Below are 23,205 nucleotides of genomic sequence, written 5' to 3' on the forward strand. Positions count from 1 at the left end.
CAACCACTCCCCATCTTATGGTACTTTTCCAAGTAACCACAGGAGATGCAACATCTGCTATTTCAGCTCTTCCCTTCCCACCAACCAGGAACCCAAACAATCCTTGCAGGTGATACAGCGATTCACTTGCACTTCGTAAAACTGGATAGTGCAGTGAAAGTACAGTTTTACATTCGTCCTCTACCACAAAATAGGTTCCGAATCATTAAATGGCACTTAAGAAACGTTTTACTTATTTATAAAACAAAAGAATGGAACCGGACATGCAATCTGGTCGAGAAACTATACCAAAGGAGAACTCGTTTGTTTAAAATAGCCCTCGATAGGTATTGGTTTATTACTGTCACTTGTACCGAGGTACAATGAAAAACAGTGAGGACCTTACAACTTACGTTGTCATCCCTGCCATATGGGTAATCCTGGAGTTCGAGGCGTGAACCTGGTACTGCTCCGGATTCAAGAGATCATACCCCCTCCAGCAGCTCCTGACCACCCTTATATGTGAGGTGGTGGAGTGGAAGTAGGGGTCTCGTTATTGTATCTGCAGCAAAATGAGGAAGGAAAAAAACCTAAAAGTACAGCACTTAGCAGCTGACTGCACACAGATTCCCACCTGCAGCCATCGCCATTAGGGGGTCCGCAGGCGCACGGTCCACGAGACTCCACGCCCGTTTAAATCAGGGGCTGCCACGTGCGAGCCTCGCGCCTGCTCTTCACCAACCGCCGTGGTGCGGGTGCGCTGTCTCGAGCCGGCGTGCCGTTAGGCGTCAATTGTCTCGTGTTTGCTCCACCCGCGGGCACGGTTGAGCTCCCGCGCCGACTGTGACCCATTCTCGCCCTCGAGCCTCCCGCTCCCCTCCCGTCTCGAGCGCGCGCCTCGCGCTCCCGTGGGCGGTTGGACGGTCGCAGAGCAGCGGGTGAACTCGGTCATGGCGTCTTACTCTTCCGAGGGGGACATTGCCTGTGAGCCCCAAATAAGCCAGGCGACAGAAATTGAACTAGATGATAAAAGCGCAGGAGAAAGTAGCGTTGTCCGCCCGTTGACTTCGTCTCCTCGGCCACTGAAAGCAGCACAGCGGGAGACGAAGCGCGGGCCGATGGAGTCGGAGGAGGTTGAAGAAGCGCATGATCTGCCGCCTGTTTACGTGTCGGCTGTCAAATTCACCCCAGAGAGTAGGATGAACCTGTACTGCGATCAGATTTTAGCTTCTTGTAAGGTAGTAACACTTAAAGCAGCACGGAAGGGAAAGGGGGTTCATGTATCTGGGTGGCATTCAATTCCTTTCACCATTCTACGGCAAAGGAAGCGGCCCATGCCTGCTGAATGCAGTAAGACCTGGACGATATTCAGGCATAGGCTAATAAGTGGCGAGTAATTTTCACGGCCCAAAAATGCCAGGCAATGACTATCTCCAACAAGAGAGAATAGCTCACTGCCTGGCATCTCAAGATCTTCCTACCATATACAAGATATTATCAGCATCCACCTGCTCAATCCCCCTCAGAAGCTTAAATGTTTAAATAAGATCACCCATCATTCTGCATACCAATGAATAAAGCCCCACTTGTTTAACATACATTAACCCCTTCATCCTTGAAATCAACCTAACCTATATACACTGACCACCAAGGTTCAGGGGTAACAGTAATTTGGCTAAGATCTGAGTTATCCATAAATGAAGCCAATAAAAGGAGAAGCGGTGAAAGGGAGAAAATAAGCAAAAATAAACTTTTTCCTGCTTATTCATCAGATTCTGTTTTTTTTAAACAAATAAACCTTGGAGAAGGCAGGGTGGATACTGGGGCTTGGTTGGTGATCTGTGCTAGAAGGCCAGATAGAAGTTCTGAACTTCAATCACAGCTTGTGCTTCCAGTTTTTAAAGTTAAAATCTGCATTTTACTCTACATTTGGTCATGCAAGTGGCATGATACCTAGAAATATGTTTGCCTATCTCTGGTTACAGGCCATATCTCCATTTCAAGGATACCCTGAAAGAAGTATCACTCTTGGATTTTTTTTAATGGTATATAAATAAGGTTTGGAATATAAAAAAAACAAAGAAAACACTTTGGCGTGTTGTTTTAACAGCTCTTTAACTTCATTTACTTAGTATATTTTTATATTCCTTCCTTTCAAATACATATCAAATTTTCTTTTAAAAATCAGTAACCTCATTTCCTTTTTAATGGGCTTTTCTGTCTCAATAGGAACTCTTGTTATTATACATCATATGAAAAAAAACTGTTAATTTAACCCTTTCTTCCAGCTAATGCAGTTGAGACTTTTTCCTAGTCAACGTTTGCCATCTTGAACATCTTTTCAATAAATCTTCCCTGTTTTTCCTGTGAATTAATATCTTCTATACTGTATGTAAAAAGCCAACTGTTACAGAACCAGTGACATATATATTTAACTTTGCATTACATAGAATGACTTAAGATATATGATGTAGAAGTAGGCCACTCAGTCCAACCAGTCCATGCCAGCATATATGTTCCACATAAACCTAATCTCTTCTTTCCTTACTTAAATCTATTATTCCTTTTTCCCCTCATATGTTGGTCCAGCAACCCTTCTCCCCACTTTAATTGCACCTATTCACTACAAACACCCTCTGGTGGTGAGTTCCACATTCTCACCACTCTTTATGTAAAGAAGATTCTTCTGAATTCACTACTGGGTTTCTTAGGGATGTTCTCACATGAAGATCTCCAGTTCTGCTGTAACACATGAATAAAAACATTTTCTCTGCACGATATTAAACCATTTCATCATTTTAAAGGATCAGCCTTCTTAAGTGAAAATGGACCCTGTCTGTTTATCCTTTCCTAGCACTTCTGGTGTCATCCTTGTAAACATTTTGTGCACCCCCTCGAGTGCTTCAGTATTTATTTTATAATATGATGATCAAAACTTTACACACTGCTCTTAAATTTAACCAAGATTTGACACAGGTTTAGAATAATTTCAAATCTATCCCTCCAGAAATAAACCTTCGTTTGCTATTTTTATGGCTTAACAACTTTGATGCAAATATTAGTATTTGGTGTGTTTGTCATCTATGGTCCCTTTGATCTGCTTCCCCACACAGATTCACACTTTCCATGTGTATGTGATCTTTCTGTACTGCTTTATAATCAGTTATTTGTCAATTTTGCAAATTTGCTAATATCCCCATGTAAATTGTTGCAGTCCTCCTCAGAATTGACTATCCTCATTCCCATTTTGGTGTCATCCACCAATTTAGAATTTGATTTTGATTCCAAGGTCTAAACTATAAATGTAAGTTCCTATGGGAGAGGTGTCCAAAACTAAAGGGCATAGATTTAGGGTGAGGGGAAGGAGGTTTAAAGGGGATCTGAGTGTTGCTATCTGGAATGAGTTGCCAGAGGAGGTGCTGGGGGCAGGAACAGTAACAACATTTAAGAAGCATCTAGGCAGGTACTTAAGTGGGCAAGGCATAGAGTGATATGGGATTTATGCTGGTAAGTGGGATTAGTATAGATAGACATAATGGTCGCCATTGATGCGGTGGGCTGAAAGGCCTGTGTCTATGCTGTACAACTCTATGACTTTAAATTGTGAATAACAGTGGTCCAGTTCTGATCCTTGTGGAACATTACTAGTCACTTACTTCTGCTGCAAATAGCTATCCTTCACTCCCACTGTTTTCTGTCCTTGAAGTCAATTGGTTTTTGCTACCCTTGACACCACATTCTATGATCTCATTCATTGGTCTATACCTTGCATAGGCTTTTTGAAAATCTAGGTAAATTATTTCCACTAGATAACCATTGTTTATTCTTTCTATTACCACCTCAAAACATTAATAAGGTGGATCAAGCAATTTTTTTCTTTTGAAATCTGCACTTTTCGTTTCTCTTCTTCTATACAGGTTCTCCCCAGGTTACAGCAGGGTTCCATTCCTGTGAACCATTCGTAACGCGGACAGTTCACAAGTCGGAAATGCAGCTGTGAACTGAGTTCCCAGGCAGCAAAGATGTCTGCAACCCTGCAGCAGCCACCAAATCTATCCTTCAAGTTTTTCAAACACTTGTTCGTATGTACGGGCTCGACATAAGTCAGGTGTTTGTAACCTGGGGAGGACCTGTACTCTTAGTCAGGATTCCATTATTTTTCCTACCATCAATGTTAAACTGATTGGGTTGTTATTCAAATGATGTGTTCTCTCCCCTTTCCTAAATATATTAGCTGTTTGCTAGTCCTCTGACACCAAACCTTTCTCTGACAAATTAGTATGTTTAGCAATACCTTTGTGATCTCGTCCTTAGCTTATTTCAGAAACACATGGATGTAATGAATCTGGACCAGGGGTTTTATCTTCCTTTTTTGATTAGCATATTTAATATATCCTCTTTAAAGTGCACTCATTTCTTCTCTCTGAAATAAAATAATAATTCAATATTTATGTCAACTCACTATTATTATCTGTGGTATTGTCCTGTCCATTCCTTAATGGCCTTATTCCCATTCTAATCTTTTATTAATGTGCGTGTAAAATATATTACCATATGCTCTTTGATAATTTAATTACATAGTTCCTCTTTGTCTTCCTAATTGTTTTTTTACATTTTTTTCCGCATCCCTTTGTATTCTGTCTTACCTGTATACTTAATGTATGACTCCTTCTTTACCCTCAGTTGTTCCTTTATGTCTTTATTCATCAGAGTCTCACACGTTTGGTTTATTCTTTAAGAAGAATTATCTGCACTCTGTTGAACATTGTTTTAAATGTTTTGGATTGTTTAACAAAGTTATTTCTCAAAACCCTTGCAAAATCATCTTTTCTCCAACCTATTAATCTGGTTCTCAGCATAATTATGACCTATTTTGCATATTGCCCAGCAGCTTTTCTCACCTTTAATGTATCTATTCATTTCAACAAATATGTGGAAGTGAATTCCACATTCTCACCACTCTTGTGGTGAAGAAGATTCTTCTGAATTCCCTACTAGATTTTTTGGGGGGACTGTGTTGCAATGAGGACCTCCAGTTATGCTCTAACCCTCTCAATATTTATTATAATGGACACCATTGACAGGATATTACTCTGCTTTTCTGTTTTATCTGCTCTTATTCATTTCCCATTACTAATAGATCGGGTAGCAAATTCTCCTTTACTGGGATTTTAATATGTTAGTTTTAATGACATATAATGTAGGAGCTGCACTTCCTTCCCTTACCTCTTCAGTTCAATTAATATTTTGTAGTTGAAATCTCTCATGATTATTATTCTAATTTTATTTTCAATTCACTAATTTCCATACTCCTTTCTCCTAGTCATCCATTATGAAACAACACATATGTATGTGACTGTTCTTTTATTATATTTTATCTTGATCTATATGGATTCTGTTTCTGTCTTCATAACAGCTGTCTTTTTTTCTATTGCTTTGATTTTATTCCTAACAAGTACCATTATCCTGTCTTCCCTGTTACCCAGTGTAACTTTTCTAAATGTAATATTTGCAATACTTAATTTGCAATCCTGATTATTCTATAGCCATGTTTCAGTAATCTTTACTATATCTAATTTCTCCCTATGCCTGACTGTCTCCGCTCCCCTCTTATGAATTTTGTCGACAGATAGTTTAACTCATTCTTAACAGGATATCCTCTCATTTTATATTTGATTATCCTATTGGACAACTGCTCTTAATTCTATTTGTTCTCTTGCAGTCATTATCCTCCCTTGTATCCTTTCCTTTGCTCTCCTTTTCTGTTTTGTTTAAACTTAGGCTACTTATGTTTCTCACAGATCACCCTTGCCATGTTAGTAGTTTGAAGCCTTTTCATCCTCCTTATTTACCTTGATTACAGCAGTTTAGAAATCCTTCCACTAGTCATGTTTATTGGAATATCTTCCACTCACACTCTAGCTCATTGACTCTGAGTCAAAGGGATTCAAATTGAAGACTTTTCCTGACGACATGTTGATCAGGATAATCTCACCATCCACAAGCTCCCACAAATGCTGCAGTGCAAACAGACAGCCTGTTCTCCATTATCTTAGACTAGCCTTTTTCAATTAGTTGCAGTTTTATTCAATGACTGTTTATGGTTATAATTAAGTAGCCTAAGTAGTTAAGCTATAAATGTATTACATTATTTTATAGTTTCCCATTCCAGTGTAAACAACTGTCTTAGTTTAAAGAAGTGAGCTAAGGATGCCTCTCTCTCCCATGGTGCTTTTAAACTCATGGAACTACTCTCTCCAAGGCTGTTTTTGAATACTTGGAGTCTTCCTTTCCCTCTGTTTATATGCTCATACAGTCTCTGTCCCAGGCATTTTTTAAACCCAGAGCCTCTTTCGCCAGAATTTTTAAAAATATTTGCTTGAAACCTCTATTTCCCATGCAATTTTTGAACATGTGAGGCCTCTCTCTTTCCTCACTCAAATCGTCTCTCTTTCCTGTTCTTGAACCTATAAAGCTCCTCTCACCTTTGTTGTTTTTAAACATTTGGAGCCTCCCACGCTCATTCTGGTTTTGAACTCACTGGCATCTCTATTCTGTGGTGTTTTTAAATGCAGGGAGCCTCTCTCTCCTGCTCTGTTTTTGATTTTATAATCAATATCTCTGTGTATAGTACCCAGAATCTGATGTGCCTTTTTAAAATTTTTGCAAATTTATCTTCAGCTTCAGAACTTCTGCCTTCCACATTGTGAAGAAGTTTACTATTTAATAATGTTTATCATTGTTCTTTTCCCCAATATGCAAAACTTGTCCAATCTCTGCATTGAACTGCATCTTCCAGAATCCTGCATTATAAATTTCATCTATCAAGCTGCTTTGACCCCTCTGGCATAACTCTTCTTGCAGTCTGTGCTTTCGCACTCTATCATCCAGTCTAAAATCTCCTGCAATATTCCTCTAAGTTTGCAATATCTCATTCTTTCTCATCATTATCAGCATTCAATATAATTCTTCTTGTTCCTATGTCCTAATTAAATAAACAGGAAGCAAAGGAGGTCCTAACACTTCAGGGGACATTAAAAAAAATGTAAATGAACTTGCTCTTTGCTACCATTTCTCTTCATTGAAATTCATGATTTACTCTTCCTGCACCAAGTCTAGCCTGGTACAGATGTAACAAGGTAGATTTCCCAGCATAGTTGCTGGGGTATTGTTGCTAGCCTGGACTTGGCTGTTGGTCTCCATGAGGAGTATTGGTATTGGTTTATTATTGTCACTTGTACCGAGGTACAGTGAAAAACTTGTCTTGCATACCGATCGTACAGGTCAATTCATTACACAGTGCAGTTACATTGAGTTAGTACAGAGTACATTGATGTAGTACAGGTAAAAACAATAACAGTACAGAGTAAATTGTCACAGCTGCAGAGAAAGTGCAGTGCAATAAGGTGCAAAGTCACAACAAGGTAGGTCGTGAAGTCATAGTCCATCTCATTGTATAAGGGAACCGTTCAATAGTCTTATCACAGTGGGGTAGAAGCTGTCCTTAAGTCTGGTGGTACATGCCCTCAGGCTCCTGTATCTCCTACCCGATGGAAGAGGAGAGAAGAGAGAATGTCCCGGATGGGTGGGGTCTTTGATTATGCTGGCTGCTTCGCCAAGACAACGAGAGGTAAAGACAGAGTCCAAGGAGGGGAGGCTGGTTTCCGTGTTGTACTGGGCTGTGTCCACAACTCTCTGCAGTTTCTTGCAGTCCTGGCAGAGCAGTTGCCGTACCAAGCCGTGATGCATCCAGATAGGATGCTTTCTATGGTGCATCGGTAAAAGTTGGTGAGAGTCAAAGGGGACAAACCAAATTTCTTTAGCCTCCTGAGGAAGTAGAGGCTTTCTTGGCCATGGCATCTATGTGATTTGACCAGGACAGGCTGTTGGTGATGTTCACTCCCAGGAACGTGAAGCTCTCAACCCTCTCAACCTCAACCTCAGCACCATTGATGTAGACAGGTGCATGTACACCGCCCCCTTTCCTGAAGTCAATGACGAGCTCTTTGTTTTGTTGACACTGAGGGTAAGGTTGTTGTCATGACGCCATTCCACTAAGCTCTCTATCTCCTTCCTGTACTCCGCCTCATTGCTGTTTGAGATATGGCCTACAACGGTAGTATCATCTGCAAACTTGTAGATGGAGTTAGAGCAGAATCTGGCTACACAGTCATGAGTGTATAGGGAGTAGAGTAGAGGGCTGAGGATGCAGCCTTGTGGGGCACCAGTGTTGAGAATAATCGTGTCGGAGGTATTGCTGCCTATCCTCACTGATTGTGGTCTGTTTGTTAGAAAGTCAAGGATCCAGTTACAGAGGGATGTGTTGAGTCCTAGGTCTCGGAGTTTAGTGATAAGCTTGCTTGGGATTATTGTATTGAAGGCAGAGCTGTAGTGAATAAACAAAAGTCTGAAGTAAGTGTCTTTACTGTCCAGATGTTCCAGAGCTGACTGTAGGGCCAAGGAGATGGCATCTGCTGTAGACCTGTTTTGGCGGTAGGCGAATTGCAGTGGGTCCAGGTTGCCTGGGCAGCTGGAGTTGATGCGTGCCATGACCAACCTCTCAAAGCACTTCATGATGGTGGATGTCAGAGCCACTGGTCGGTAGTCATTGAGGCATGTTACCTTGCTTTTCTTCAGTACCAGGATGATTGTGGTCTTCTTAAAACACAAATGGGAAATTTCCAGTGAAGAGGACCAGCAAGTTTGTGACTGGGTTGTGACTTCCCCAATTATTTAACCCGCAAATGATAAGTTGATTGATATATAATAGAGTTCCCTTAGAGGAGAACACTGCAGTGCTTAAAAAAAATGTGACAGTTTTGATTGAATTGCAGGACTGGGACTGCCATAGTGCAAAGGGGTTAGATGGGCAGCAATTGCTAAGTGTGTCCAGGAAAGTTTTCTGAAGCAACAGGTAGATGGCCCTACCAGAGAACATTTGATCTCGTAAGAAATGAGGTTGGGCAAGTGGTGGATGTGTTAGTGGGGGAACACTTTGGGACCAGTAACCATAATTTTATTTGTTTTTAAATAGTTGTGAAAGAACTTAGAACTGGTCCAAAAGTTAAAGTCCTAAATTGGGGGAAGGCTAATTTTGATGGCATTTGACAGGAACTTGTAAAGATTGACTGGGAGAGGCTGTTAGCAAGAAAAGGGACATCTGGCATGTAGGAGGCTTTTAAAAGTGAGATAGGGAGAATTCAGGGCCAGCATGTTCCTGTTAGAGTGAAGGGCAAGGCTGGCAAGATTAGGGAACCCTGGCTGATGAGGGATTTTGTGTTCTGTTTAGTATAAAGGAGGCATATAGAGTCATACAGCACAGAAACAGGTCCTTTAGCCCAACTGATCCATACAGACCAAGATGCCCATTCTAACTAGTCCCATTTGCCTGCGTTTGGTCCATATACTTCTAAATCTTTCCTATCCATGTACCTGTCCAATTGTCTTTTAAAGGTTGTTATTGTACCTGCCTCAACCACTTCCTCTGGCAGCTCATCCTAAATATGTACCGCCCTCTATGTAAAAAAAAAGTTGTCCCTCAAGTTCCTTCTAAATCTTTTCCTTTTCATTTTAAAGCAATGCCCTCTAGTTCTTGATTCCCCAACCCTATCTATGCCCCTCATGATTTTATTCATCTCTATGAGATCACCTCTGAGTCTCCTACGCCCCAAGGAGAAAAGTCCTTTTTTTTATTTTTGCTTCCCTACCCAACCCCCCCCTCCCCTGACGCCACCCGCGCACGTACATGAAAAGTCCTAGCTTGCCCAACTGCTCCCTATAACTCAGTCCATTGAGTCCTGACAACATCCTCGTAAATCTTTTCGGCATTCCTTCCAGTTTAATAACATTTTCCTATAGCTGGGTGACCAAAACTGAACAAATACTCCTAGTGCGGCCTCACCAGTGTCTTGTCCATTTGTCAGGTATAGGCAGCTAGGATCAAGTGAATTCCTTGAGTTAAAGTGATATAGTGGTACACTTAAGAAGAAAATTAGGAGGGCAAAAAGAGGACATGAGGTATCCATGGCAGATAAGGTAAAGGAGAATCCTAAGTGATTCTATAAGTATTTTAAGAGCTAAATGTAACTAGGGGACAGTAGGTCCCCTTAAGGATTAATGTGGTTGTCTCTGGAGCCCTGGGAGATGGGCGAGGTCTAAAATGAATACTTCTCTTTCTGTATTTACAGTGCAGAAGGACATGGAAACTAGTGATTTCAGAGAAGAGAACTGTGATGTCCTGAAACATATAAATATTATGAAAGAGGAAGTGCATAAACGTGGATAAATCCCCAGGGCCTGACCAGGTGTATCCTACAACTTTGTAGAACGTAAGGGAAGAAATTGCTGTGGTCTTGACAGAGATTTTTGTATCTTTGTTAGCCACACATGGGGTACCAAAAGACAGGAGGGTGGCGAATGTTGTGACTTTATTTAAGAAGGGCTGCATGGACAAGCAAGAGAACCACAGGCCAGTGTGCCTAACATCAGTGGTAGGAAAGTTACTGGAGGGGATTCTGACAGACAGGATCTATCTGTATTTGGAATGGCAATACTGATTTGAAATAGCATGGCTTTGTGGATGAGAAATTATGTCTCTCAAATTTGATTGAGTTTTTTGAAGAGATGACCAAGAGGATTGGTGTATAGGAGTGGTGTATAAATGAAAGGCCGCCACTAGCAGAGCATTTTTGGAATGGCTGTTGTTAAGGTCCAAGTGCTGCGATTGAGGGTAAATGCTGAGGCTTTGGTTCAAGGGGCTTTGGCAAGGAGACTGAGCAGAAGGTGAAGGGAAGATAAGGTAAAGTATTTTTAACTTTCCTCTAGTCTTTGTGCAGTTGATATGGCAGTTAGGACTATGGTATGCTCCTCCTGCAGGATGTGGGAGATCAGGAAATCTCCTAGTGTCCCTGAGGATTACACCTGTGGGAAGTGTGTCCAGCTGCACTTATTGACCGACTGCACAGAGGGACCGGAGCTGAAGCTGGACGGACTGCCTACTCTACCTTTCCTTGAGGATCATGCAGGATGCTGAGAGCATCATAGATTGGAGTTTTAGTGAGGTGATCACACCTAAGGTGCAAACAGAAAGTAGCTGGGTGACCACCAGGAAAGGTAAAATGAGGAGGCAGAGAGTGCAGGAGTCCCCTGTGGCCATTCCTGGTACCACGGTCGAGGATGTCTCTGAGCAGTTTAGAATATTCTCAAGGAGGAGGGTGAGCAGCCAGAAGTCATTGTCCACATTGGTACAAATGACTTGGATAGAAAAAGGGACAAGATTCTACAGAGTGAATATAGGGAATAAGGCAAAAGATTAAAAAGCAGATCCTTGAGGGTAGTGAGGATGAGGAGGACCAATATCCTGGCAAGCAGATTTGCTAGTGTCACCAGGAAAGGTTTAAACTAGATAACAAGATCACAAGACAAGGGAGCAGAAGCAGGCCATTCGACCCATCGAGTCTGCTCCAAGGAAAGGGAAATAGAAATGAGAAATGGGGAATGGGGGAAGAAGAAAAAAAAACTATTCTAATCCCAGTTACCAGCCTTATCCCCATATCCCTTGATATCCTGACTATTTAGATATCTATCTATCTCCTCCTTGAACGCCCCCACAGGGGGTGGGATCCAAAAGCAGTAATGAGGCAGATGAAAGGTTCAAAGTTGATACAGAATTCAATGACACCAAGTTCAGTAGACAAGGCAGGCAGGAGCACGGCAGGGAGCGAGGAAAGACTGTTGGATTAAATTGCATTCATTTCAATGCAAGAGACCTGACAGGTAAGGCAGATGAATGCAGGGCATGATTAGATACGTGGGACTGGGATACTATAGCCATTACAAAAAATGTGGCTAAGAGACGGACGGGACTGACAGCTAAATGTTCCAGAGTACAAGAGCTACAGGAGGGATAGAGGTGGAGGAAAGAGGGGAGGGGGAGTTGCACTTTTGATTAAGGAGAACATCACTGCAGCAGTCCAAAATGAAATTACTGAGGGGTCATCCAGTGGAGCTTATGGATGGTGCTGAGAAATAAGAAGGGGATGATTACCTTTTTGGGATTGTACTATATACCCCCAAATAGTCAATGGGACTTAGAGGAACAAATATGTAGGGAGATTGCAGAGAGTTGCAAGAATGATAGGGTTGTTGTTGTAGGGGATTTTAATTTTCCTAATATAGACTGGAACTGCCATAGTGCTGAGGGCTTGGATGGGGTGAAATTTGTCAAGTGTGTTCAGGCAAGTTTCCTCAGTAGGTCAAGTTTTGCCCTATTAGGGAGAGGGCAAAGCTTGACCTACTCTTGGGAAATAGGGCAGGGCAAGTGACTGAGGTGTAGGTGGGGAGCACTTTGGATCAGTGACCATAGTTGTATTAGTGTATAAATGGTTATGGTTCTAAATTGGAGCAAGGCAAATTTTGATAGTATTATATAGGATCTTGCAAAAGTTGATTGGAGTAGGTTGTTTGTGGGCAAAGGGACGTCTGGCAAGTGGGAAGCTTTGAAAAGTTAGATATTGAGAGTTCAAGGTCTACATGTTCCTGTTGGAGTGAAGGGCAAGGCTGGCAGGTGTAGGGAACCCTGGATTACAAGAGATATTGAGGCTCTGGTCAGGAAAAAGGAGAAAAAGGACATGTGTCTGGTACAGGCAGCTGGGATCAAGGGAATCCCTGCAGGGGGTGCAGAAGTATACTTAAGAAGGAAATCAGGAGGGCAAAAAGAGGCCAGCGACAGCTTTGGCTGAGAAGATTTAAGGAAAATCCAAAGAGATTTTATATATATATGAGGGAAAAAAAGTAACTAGAGAAGAATAGGGCCACTCAAAGACCAAAGTGGACATCTATGTGTGGAGCCACGGGGAGATAGGCGAGGTCCTCAATGAATATTTCTCCTCTGTTTTTACCATGGAGAAAGATATGAAGACTAGGGAACTCAGGAAAGTTAATGGGGATGTCTTGAGGATGGCTAATTTGCAACTTCAGACACATTTGAGTACAAATCTTTAAAATGTTTTTTAGAATGTGGTAGTGACAGTCAAGAAGAGTTTTCAAAAATTAAACAGGAATTTAAATTTCAACCATCATGTTCGTCATCATTAGTGACAGGTGAAGTGCTGAAAGACTGGCTAATGTTATGCCTTTGTTTAAGAAGGGCCACAAAGAAAAACCTGGGAACTATAGACCAGTAAGCCTAACGTCTGTGGTAGGTAAGTTATGGAAGGGGATTTTGAGGGATAAAATATACAGTACATGTATTTGGAAAGACAGGGGCTGATTAGATAGTCAATACGGCTTTGTGCGTGGGAGGTCATGTCTCTTGAATTTGATTAAGTTCTTTGAAGAAGTAACCAAGTAGATCAATGAGGGCAGGGTGGTTGACACAGTCTTTAGGGACTTTAGCAAGGCCTTTGATAAGATTCCGCACAGCAGGCTGCTCTGGAAGTTTGGATCACTTGGGATCCAGGGAGAGCAAGCTAACTGGATACAGAATTGGCTGAATAGTAGGAAGCACAGGGTGATGCTGGAAAGTTGTTTTTAAGATTGGAGGCCTGTGACTGGTGGTATGCCTCAGGGGTTGTTGCTGGGCATATTGTTGTTTGTCATCTATAGGAACAATTTGGATGAGAATATACGAGGCACGATTAGTAAGTATGCAGATGAAACTAAAATAGGTGCCAGGGTAGACAGTGAAGAAGGCTATCAAGAATTACAGTGGGATCTAGTACAGCTGGGTAAGTGCGCTGAGGAATGGCAAATGGAGTTTAATTCAGATAAGTGTGATGTGTTGCGTTTTGGGAAGTCAAACTAGGGTACAACTTTCACAGTGAACAGTAGGGACCTGGAGAGTGTTGTTGAACAGAGGGACCTAGGAGTTCCCTGAAAGTGGCATCACAGGTAGACAGGATGATGAAGAAGGCTTTTGGCATGCTGGTCTTCATCATTTAGGATATAGACGTTGGAATGTTATATTGCAGTTGTACTAGATGTTGGTGAGGCAGCACTTGGAGTATTGTGTTCAGTTTTGGTCACCCTGCCAAGGAAAGATACCATTAAGCTGGAAAGAGTGCAGAAAAGAGTTGCAAGGATGTTGCCAGGACTCGAGGGACTGGATTATAGGGATAGGTTGGGCAGGCTAGGATTTTATTCCTTGGAGAGTAGGAGACTGAGGGATGATCTTATAAAGATGCATAAAATCATGAGAAGCAAAGATAGGATGAACACACGCAGTCTTCTTCCCAGGGCTGAGGAAATCAAAACTAGAGGGCATAGGTTTAAGGTGAGCAGGGAAAGATTTAATAGGAACCTGAGGTGCAACTTTTTCACATAGAGGGTGGTAAATGTATGGAACAAGCTGCCAGAGGAAGTGGTATAATAATCATATAAACCACATTTCGGCAGGTACATGGATAGGAAAGGTTTAGAGGGATAATGGGTCAACATATGGGTCAAACGCGGGCAAATGGAACAAGCTTAGATGGGCCTCTTGGATGTCATGGACGAGTTGGGCCGAAGGGCCTGTTTCCCTGCAACAATGGCTCTATGACTCCATTAGTAACTTTGCAAATGACACCAGAATTGGTGATATAGTGGACGTTAAAAAAGGTTGTTTCAGATTGCACTACGATCTAGATCAACCAGGAAAGTGGGCAAAGAAATGACAGATAAAATTTACCTCAGACAATTGCAAAGTGATGCATTTTGGAAAGTTAAACCAGGGCAGGACATACACAGTAAATGGCACAGCATGGTTCCCAGAAAGTCACAACACAGGTAGACATGGTGGTAAAGAAGGCGCACAGCATGTTTGCCTTAATTGGTCGGGACACTGATTATTGGAGTTGGAATGTCATGTTACAGCTGTACAAGACGTTGGTGAGACCGCACTTGAAGTAATATGTGCAGTTCTGGTTGCAACTCTACAGGAAGGATGTGTTTAAGCTGGAGAGGGTGCAGAAAAGATTAACAAGGATGTTGCCAGGACTGGAGCGTTTGAGTTATAAGGAGAGACTGGATAGGCTGGGACTGTTTTCACTGGAAAAAAGGAGGCTGAGGGGTGACCTTAAAGAGGTTTATAAAATCATGAGGGGCATAGATTGGGTAGATAGTCACAGTCTGAAAAGAGGGGATAGGTTTAAGAGGGGATCTGAGGGTTCACGTTTTTCACACACAGTCATGTGTGTGGGTATACGGAATGAGCTGCTAGAGGTAGTGGTAGAGGCAGGTACAATGACATTATTTCAAAGACATTGAGAGGGATATGGGCCAAATGCAGGCAAATGGGATGAGCTTTGGTAGGTACCTTGGTCAGCATGGACACGTTGGGCTGAAGGACCTATTTTGGAGCTGTTTAACTATGACTCTCTGTTAAAAAGATTGCATTTATGTGGAATAAAACATTTTTTAAAATATTACATTTGTCATTTCTACCAAAGGCAGAAGAAGCAGATGAAGCTATGAACAAGTACCTCGCTGAAAAGCTACATGCAAGAAGTACATGGTTAGGAGTATGGAAAACAAATCCTGAGTTTTTCTTTGTAAAGTATGATGAAGGATCTATACCATTTGTTGGTGTTTTGGTTGAGGTAGGTTACATTATTTAAAATTTTAATTTTTATTCTCTACAAGTTGCAGTAAATTCTAAAGCTAGCTCTTTACATTTTTATTATTCCTTTGATCTGTTTGCCTGAGAATAAAAGTGGGAAGAAATACAATCATCCACTTTCAGTGGTTGTGCTCCATTTATCACTGACAATTAATAATGATTAAATGTACCATCCTCAATGTATGTTGAAATTCTAATTAATCCCAATCACTTACCTCTTCCATTCTTTCTTATTTGTAGTTGGCACTCAGACTGATGTAATGGCTCTGCAGGTTAGGCAGCACATGTGACAAGAGAAATAGACTTAATGTGTCAGGTTGACGACCTTTCATGAGAAAGGTCACTGACAATGGACCTTTCTGGCATTTTCTGTTCATGTTTTGTATTTCCAGCATCTCTAGCTTTTTATTTTTTGACTTAATTGCTGCTGTTAGCCTTTCAGTAATTCATTCCTAATGTAAGAATTGTGTGACCTTGATTTTCTTAATTTCAGAAATATTACTTTATTTTTAAAATTCACACATATGTAATACAGTATCCTCATATGTCACTATTTTTGTACGCACACACACATATATAAAAATATATAATGTACTGTATATAATATAAATATAATTTTATATTTATATATCCTCATACAAGCCATGTCGTTCCACTTACATCACATCAGCATGGCATTAATTTTCCTTCAGATACGTTCTTGAGCAAATATTCATAGAGTCATGCAGCACCGAAACAGGCCCTTCAGCCCACTGAGTCTGTGCAGACTACAATATGCCATTCACACTAATCCCTCATTAATCCTACTTTTTATTCTCCTCACATTCTCATCAACTACCCTCCACATCCCACAACTCAGCTATGCACAAGGGGTAATTTACAGTTGCTAATTAACCTACCAATCCACACATCCTTGGGATATAGAAGGAAACTGAAGCACCTGATGGAAACCTATGTGGGCAGAGGCAGAATGTGCAAACTCCAGACAAATAGTATCTGAGGTCAGGATTAAACCCTAGTTATGAGGTACTATACCCCTCCATTAGCTATGCCACCCAAAGATTTATTTTTACATGGGTTGTAGCTCCTCAGTGTGCAATTGCAAAAGGGTTTATAAGTCTGGCTTTTACACATAGAGCTTTTATGGTGGTAGCACCAGGCTTTATAACTTACCTCAGCATGTAATCTTGGATCATGGAATATGCAGTATTCAGATATGGATAGCTTCATGTCCTGGAAAACCCACAAGCTTTGAGCAGGCCACGGGTCATCTTTCACCAAGTTAATTATCTTCCAGCACATTTTGATGTTTGTCACATTATGTGTGTCACTGGGAACAACCCGTGGATCATAGTCCTGTGAAAGACAGTTGTTGGAGATGAACCTTAACAAAGGCCAGTGAATCTTTTTCCAGATTTTCTTTGCAAATAGGCATTTCAAAAGTAAGTGGATAACATTCTCTTTCCTAACTCATTCGGCTTGAGTGAAGTGTGGTGGTGTTGAGACTCTGGTTGTGCTGGAAGGATCTGACAGGGAGGAAGGACCTTTCTTAACACCAACTAAAGAATATTGTGGTACTTGATTAAAAGTTCTGTTGCTAAGGCATTCTGCCAAATGACTAGAAAGTTTGCTTGGAGAACCAACCGACATGTTATTTTCCCACAGAGTCTTGATGTTCGATGCAGAATATTGCCTGGTTAACTTGGAGTCAAACGTGTTGGTCTTCACAAAATTCTCTTTGAGGGACGGGTGATATGGCACAAACCAATTGAAGGAACATTAAGTAGCAATGCCCAGATCCATCCTCTGCAATGTCAGAGACAAACAGAACCTTATCTTGTCTTACACTAGTTGTTTGAGTACCCATGGTCTTTGCACAGCTTGGGGGACCAATATCTTGGGTGGGAGATTTATTAGTGTGAAACTAAGGTTTAAACTGGAGTGGCAGGTGGGTGGGATCCCAAGCAGTAGAGTGGCTGATAAAAAATCAGGGGATAATACGGTAGCCAATGAGAGCATTTAGTCGTAAAGATAGACAGGAGCACAGCAAAGGGAGAGGGAAGACCATTTAAACTGCATTTATTTCAATGCAAGAGACTTAACAGGTAAGGCAGATGAACTCAGGGCATGGATTGGCTCTGGGGACTGGGATATCATAGCCATAACAGAAACATGGCTGAGGGAAGGGCAGGACTGGCAGCTCAATGTTCCAGGATACAGATGCTGCAGGCATGACCGAGGTGCAGGTATGAGAGGAGGGAGAGTTGCCTTCTTGATAAAGGAAGACATCAAAATGCTCCTTAGAGAGAATAATCCTTGGGAATTGACAAGTGAGACCATATGGGCAGAACTTAGAAACAAGAAGAGGATGGTCACTCTGATGGGATTGTATTATAAGCCCCCCAGTAGTCAGCAGGAATTGGAGGAGCAGATATGTAGAGAGATTGCAGCTAGTTGTAAACATAATAGGGTAGTATTAGTGAGAGATTTTAACTGACCTAATATTGACTGAGCCAATCACAAGGGCTTGGACGGAGTGGAATTTGTGAAATGTGTTCAAGAAAGCTGCCTTTATCCATATATAGAGGAACCTACTAGATAAGGTGCAACACTGGATCTTCTGGGAAATGAGATGGGACAAGTGGCAGAAGTTTCTGTTGGCGAGCACTTTGGGTCCAGTGACTATAGCTCTATTAGTTGTAAAATAGTTATGGCGAAGGATATAACTGGTTCACAGGTTAGGGTCCTGAACTAAAGTTAGAGCCATTAGGCAGGATCTTGCAGAGGTTGATTGAGCGAGATTGTTTGCAGGGAAAGGAGCATCTGCCTTTAAAATTGTAATGTCAAGAGTTCAGGGCTTGAATGTTCCTGTTAGGATAAAGGGCAAGGCTAGCAGGTTTCACCTGGTTGACAGGAAATATTGAGGCTCTGGTTATGAAAAAGAGGGAGGTATACATTGCGCATAAGCAATTGGGAACTAATGAATCTCTTGATGACTACAAGAAGTGTACAGTAGGAATGCACAAGAGAGAAGTGAAGAGGGCAAAAAGAAGATATGAGAGGAATCTGGCAGGCAAGGTGAGGCAAAATCCTAAGAGATTCTATAGGTATATTAAGAGTAAAAGGGTAGTGAGGGTCCTCTCAAATAGGTCCTCTCAAAGATCAACATGGCTGCCTGTGTGTAGAACCAAAGGAAATGGGAGAGAGTTTAATGAATATTTCTCTTCAGTTTTTACTGTTGAGAAAACGATGGAAGCTAAGGAAGTGGGGAAAATGAGTGGTGATGTCTCAGACCACATACGAATTAGCAGGAAGGGGGTAATAAAGGCCTTAAAGTGCATTAAGATGGATAAATCCCCAGAGCATTCTCAGACTTCGTGGGAAGCTAGAGACGAAATTGTGGAGGCTCTTGCAGAGATTTTTGCTTCATTTCTGGTCACAGGTGAAGTCCTGGAGGACTGGATAGTGGCTAATGTGGTACCATTATTTAAAAAGGGTAGCACAGATAAGGCAGGAAACTACAGGCCAGTGAGTCTGACATCGGTGGTGGGTAAATTGCTGGGGGGCATTCTGAGGGGCAGGATCTACCAACATTTGGAGAGATTGTGATTTGGGACAGTCAGCATGGCTTTGTGCATGGGAAGTCATGTCTGACAAATCTTTTGGAGTTCTTCAAGGAGGTAACTAAGAAGGTAGATGAGGGTAGGGCAGTGGATGTTGTCTGTATGTACTTTAGCAAGCCTTTGACAAGGCCCTTCATGGCAGGCTAGTCTAGAAGGTTAGGCATGGGATCCAGGGGGAGATGACCGATTGGATTCATGATTGGTTCAGTGGTAGGAAGGAGAGGGTGATGGTCAAGGGTTGTTTCTCAGACTGGAGTCTTGTGTCTAGTGGTGTGCCACAAGGTTGGTGCTGGGACATTTGTTGTTTGTAATTTATATAAATGATTTGGATGTGAATGTACAAGGCATGGCTAGTAAGTTTGTGGATGATACCAAAATAGGTGGTGTTGTAGACAATGTAGAAAGTTATGAAAAATTACAGGAGGATCTTGATCAGCTAGGTATTTTGCTGAGGATTAGCAAATGGCTTTCAATCCAGATAAAAGTGAGGTATTGCATTTTGGGAGATCAAATCAGGGTAGGACCTGTTCAGTGAATGGTAGGGCCCTGTGGAGTGTTATGGAACAGAGGGACCTAGGAACGCAAGTGCTGAAAGTGCTTCACAGGTAGATAGGGTGGTTAAGGTGGTGTTTGGCACTCTGGCCTATCGGTCAGGGCATAAAGTATAGGAGTTGGGAAGTTATGTTACAGTCACATAAGATGTTGGTGAGGCCGCACTTGGAGTATCATGTACAGTTTTGTTCACCTTATTATAGGAAAGATGTTATTAAACTAGAAAGAGTGCAGAAAAGATTTACCAGGATGTTGTTTGGACTTTGGGGCCTGAGTTACAAAGAAAGGTAGCACAGACTAGGACTTTACTCCCTGGAACGTAGGAGATTGAGGGGTGACCTGATAGAGGTATATAAGATCATGAGGGGCATAAACAGTGTGAAACAGTTTGTATATTGCTTTTTGCCTCCACGGTCCAATTTCACTCTCCAGATAAACTTGAAATTTGTACATCGATTCTTACCAACATGGTCCATTTTCAATCTTCAGATAAACCGGAAAATGGCTTGGGTAGCTGCTATAGCACTGAATGTGGCCTGCATAAAGCAACACCAAGAGAACCTCACAACTAGATCAGCAGGAGGGAGAAAGAGACAGAGGGGGAGCAAGTTACCTGAAATTGGAGAATTCAACGTTCATGCCATTGGGTTGTAGACTACCCAGGCAGAATATAAGGTGCTGTTCTTCCAGTTTGCGTTCGGCCTCACCCTGGCAGTGGAGGAGGCTGAGGATGGACAGGTCGGTGTGGGAATGGGGAGGAGAATTAAAATGGCTTGCAACTGGGAACTCCAGGTGGCCATGGTGGACAAACTACGGGTGATCTGCAAAGCGATTGCCCAGTCTGCATTTGGTCTCACCGGTAAGACCTATGATGGTCTTGGAATAACAAGAAGATTAAATCAGGGAACTATGTGACATGGTAAGAGGGCAGTCACATTAAGGATTGTTGTGGTCTCACTGGAGGCTATGTGGACAAAAATATTCTGGAAAATATCTTATTGATTTTGTTTCCCAACTTCTGAGGTACAAGAAGAAGGTGCAGAGAAATTTAGGCAGGGCAAGAAAGTTTATTTACTCAGGACAAAATATAAAAGTACTTAAAAATATAAAAGTCTCAAGTATGGTATTTATTTGACAGCATTGCTTGTCTTTATTTCTGGGGAATTCAGGGAAGGATATTTGTTTTCTTCAATGCACTTCAACAGGTGTTGCAGGAGAGACGTGTATATTGAATAATTGTATGTGAATTTCTGATTGAATGGGCCTGAAAGTCTGAATGGACTTTGTAATTCAGGATTCTCTTATGTCCTTATATTAAATGCAAGGGACTTTGAGATTTTTGTTCATAAAATAGAAAGTGAATTTCTTATTGAAATTGAATGATGGTCCAACATACCACCACAGCTTGCATTTATACGGAATCAGCTGTTCCAGAGAAAACCACTGGCTAACTGCACTGCATAGGTCAGCAAATACCTAATTTCTACAATTGCTGCATGGAAGTATGGAATGCACTGGAGATCAGATTCTGGCGCACCTGACCTCCTGCTCTGCCACTGGATTAACTACTGAGCCCAGAGTGTGGTGGGGGGAACTCAACTGTTATGAATTGAGGGGTTGGAGACGATTCGTATTTGGCCCCTCGGCTCAATGTCAGCCACGTTGTAAGACTCTATTACTATGGATCGAGATAATAAAAATGAGTGTTCTTTTTATTTAATTAATGTTAATATTCTTGATTAATTATATTCAATTAAATGTGTTTTAAATAAATGAATTATTTAAATAAATGAATTAGTTTTTAAAGACATTACTTATTTAATATTAGTGGTTAGTATGGTCACAGGGATTGTTGTAGGATTGTGGATGAGGCAACTGTGATTTGTAGGTTGGGACAAATATGATCTGACTCAAAGCGTTTCATTGGAATCTTATAAAATATTTCCACATTTGAAAAGATTAGGCTGAGAAATCAAAGAGGAATGTTTTAAGGGGCCTAAAGTTTCAGAGCTTCAATCCTTTGTAGTTGATGTTATTCCCACCCATAAAAATTCTGCTTCCTCCAGAATTGGAGGAGTGCAGATAATTCAGAGTGTTCCGAGGTTGGATGAGATTTCAAAAATAGTGATGAAGTCAGGGAAGGATTTATAATCAAGGATGAATATTCTAAAATCAAGTTTTTGCTCTTCTGGAGCCAACATAGGTCATCGTGCGTGGGATGTGCCAGTTAGATTATGAATAAGCCTTATTTGCAGAGGGTGGAAGAGGAGGGTCTGATCAGGAGTGCAAAGAATAGGCAAGCCTGGAGACAACAGAAGTGTGATTGAGGATTTCATCAGGAGGTGAGATGAAGTGGGAGTTAAGAAGGCAGAAATGCAATTGTCTTCTCTTGAAGGAAAGTTGAATGTTAAAACCCTGGCTTCAATGAGAGGATTGTGCCAAGAATTTTGAAAATCCTGTTGATGTTTAGCTTGGTTCATTGTCATTACTGTCTCCCTGAATCAGGAGTTTGCCTGAGCACCCTAATACATGGTGATTTGATATACAGTCTGCCAAATATATGGTCAAAACAATGATGTGGATGCTGTAATCTCAGATCTGAGTGCTTCTCCAGTCTTGTAATTGCTGGCCAGTGAACACTTCCAATAAATAAGGCTAGGTGCAAATTGTTAAATACTTCTGTTTTTGTCAGCAGGAGAATGTGGAGATTTGTGGTTATTGTAAATCTCACTGCATTTTGACTTACCTTCAGAAAAACCTTATTTGTAGAATTGGAGGCAAATTCCATACAGAATGTCAGCCACGTAGATAAAGAGAATCTGACTGGAATAACATACAGTATACTTACAGTCATTGGCCGGTTCTCTGAATTAGGCCACCACTATTTTAAGTAGGAGAATGTGCCCACTCATAGAGTCTTGGACACAAACAGGTCCTTTGCCTGACCAACTCCATGCCAACCATCAAGCTGTCTTTCATGCTAATCTTACAGTGGTCCCATTTTATCCTCCCCACATTTCCATCAAACCTTCCCTCAGATTCTACCATTTAGCAACTCATTATTTTTGGGATGTAGGAGAAAACCAGAGCACCTAGAAGAAACCCACACGATCTCAGGGAGAACACATAAAGTCTTTTTATTCTTACCAGATCTTACACAAAACACAATATATATCACATGCTATTTAATCACTAGTTAAAAGAAAACCCAGCCTTTCCAATGCAGACTCCATTTCTCTGTGGACCAATTAGTTCAACAATTAATTGTTGCCTTCAGACATTATCCGTGCAAGTTATTGGGCTGAACTTTAACTCACAAAAATACATGAGTTGGTATTGTGTGAGAGATTAAGGTTCAAAAAATCTGATGCAGAAAAAGAACCAATTGAGGACATAGCCATTTCTGATTTAAATGGAAATCAATCTACTTGCAAGTAGATGTTACAAATACAA

General features: G+C 41.4%; 1 protein-coding gene across 1 annotated transcript in view; it reads left to right on the top strand.

Annotated features, from left to right (window-relative positions):
- Positions 1-929: 929 nt before the first annotated feature.
- Positions 930-23,205, top strand: part of LOC127567743 (testicular spindle-associated protein SHCBP1L-like) — a 52,726-nt gene continuing 30,450 nt past the window's right edge. The window contains exons 1-2 of the mRNA XM_052010728.1: positions 930-1,217; positions 15,408-15,557. Of these exons, the coding sequence (XP_051866688.1) occupies positions 930-1,217; positions 15,408-15,557 (438 nt within the window). The remainder of the gene's footprint in view (positions 1,218-15,407; positions 15,558-23,205) is intronic.

Source organism: Pristis pectinata, chromosome 3 (assembly GCF_009764475.1).
Source record: "Pristis pectinata isolate sPriPec2 chromosome 3, sPriPec2.1.pri, whole genome shotgun sequence".
In the NCBI taxonomy this organism is placed as follows: Eukaryota; Metazoa; Chordata; class Chondrichthyes; order Rhinopristiformes; family Pristidae; genus Pristis; species Pristis pectinata.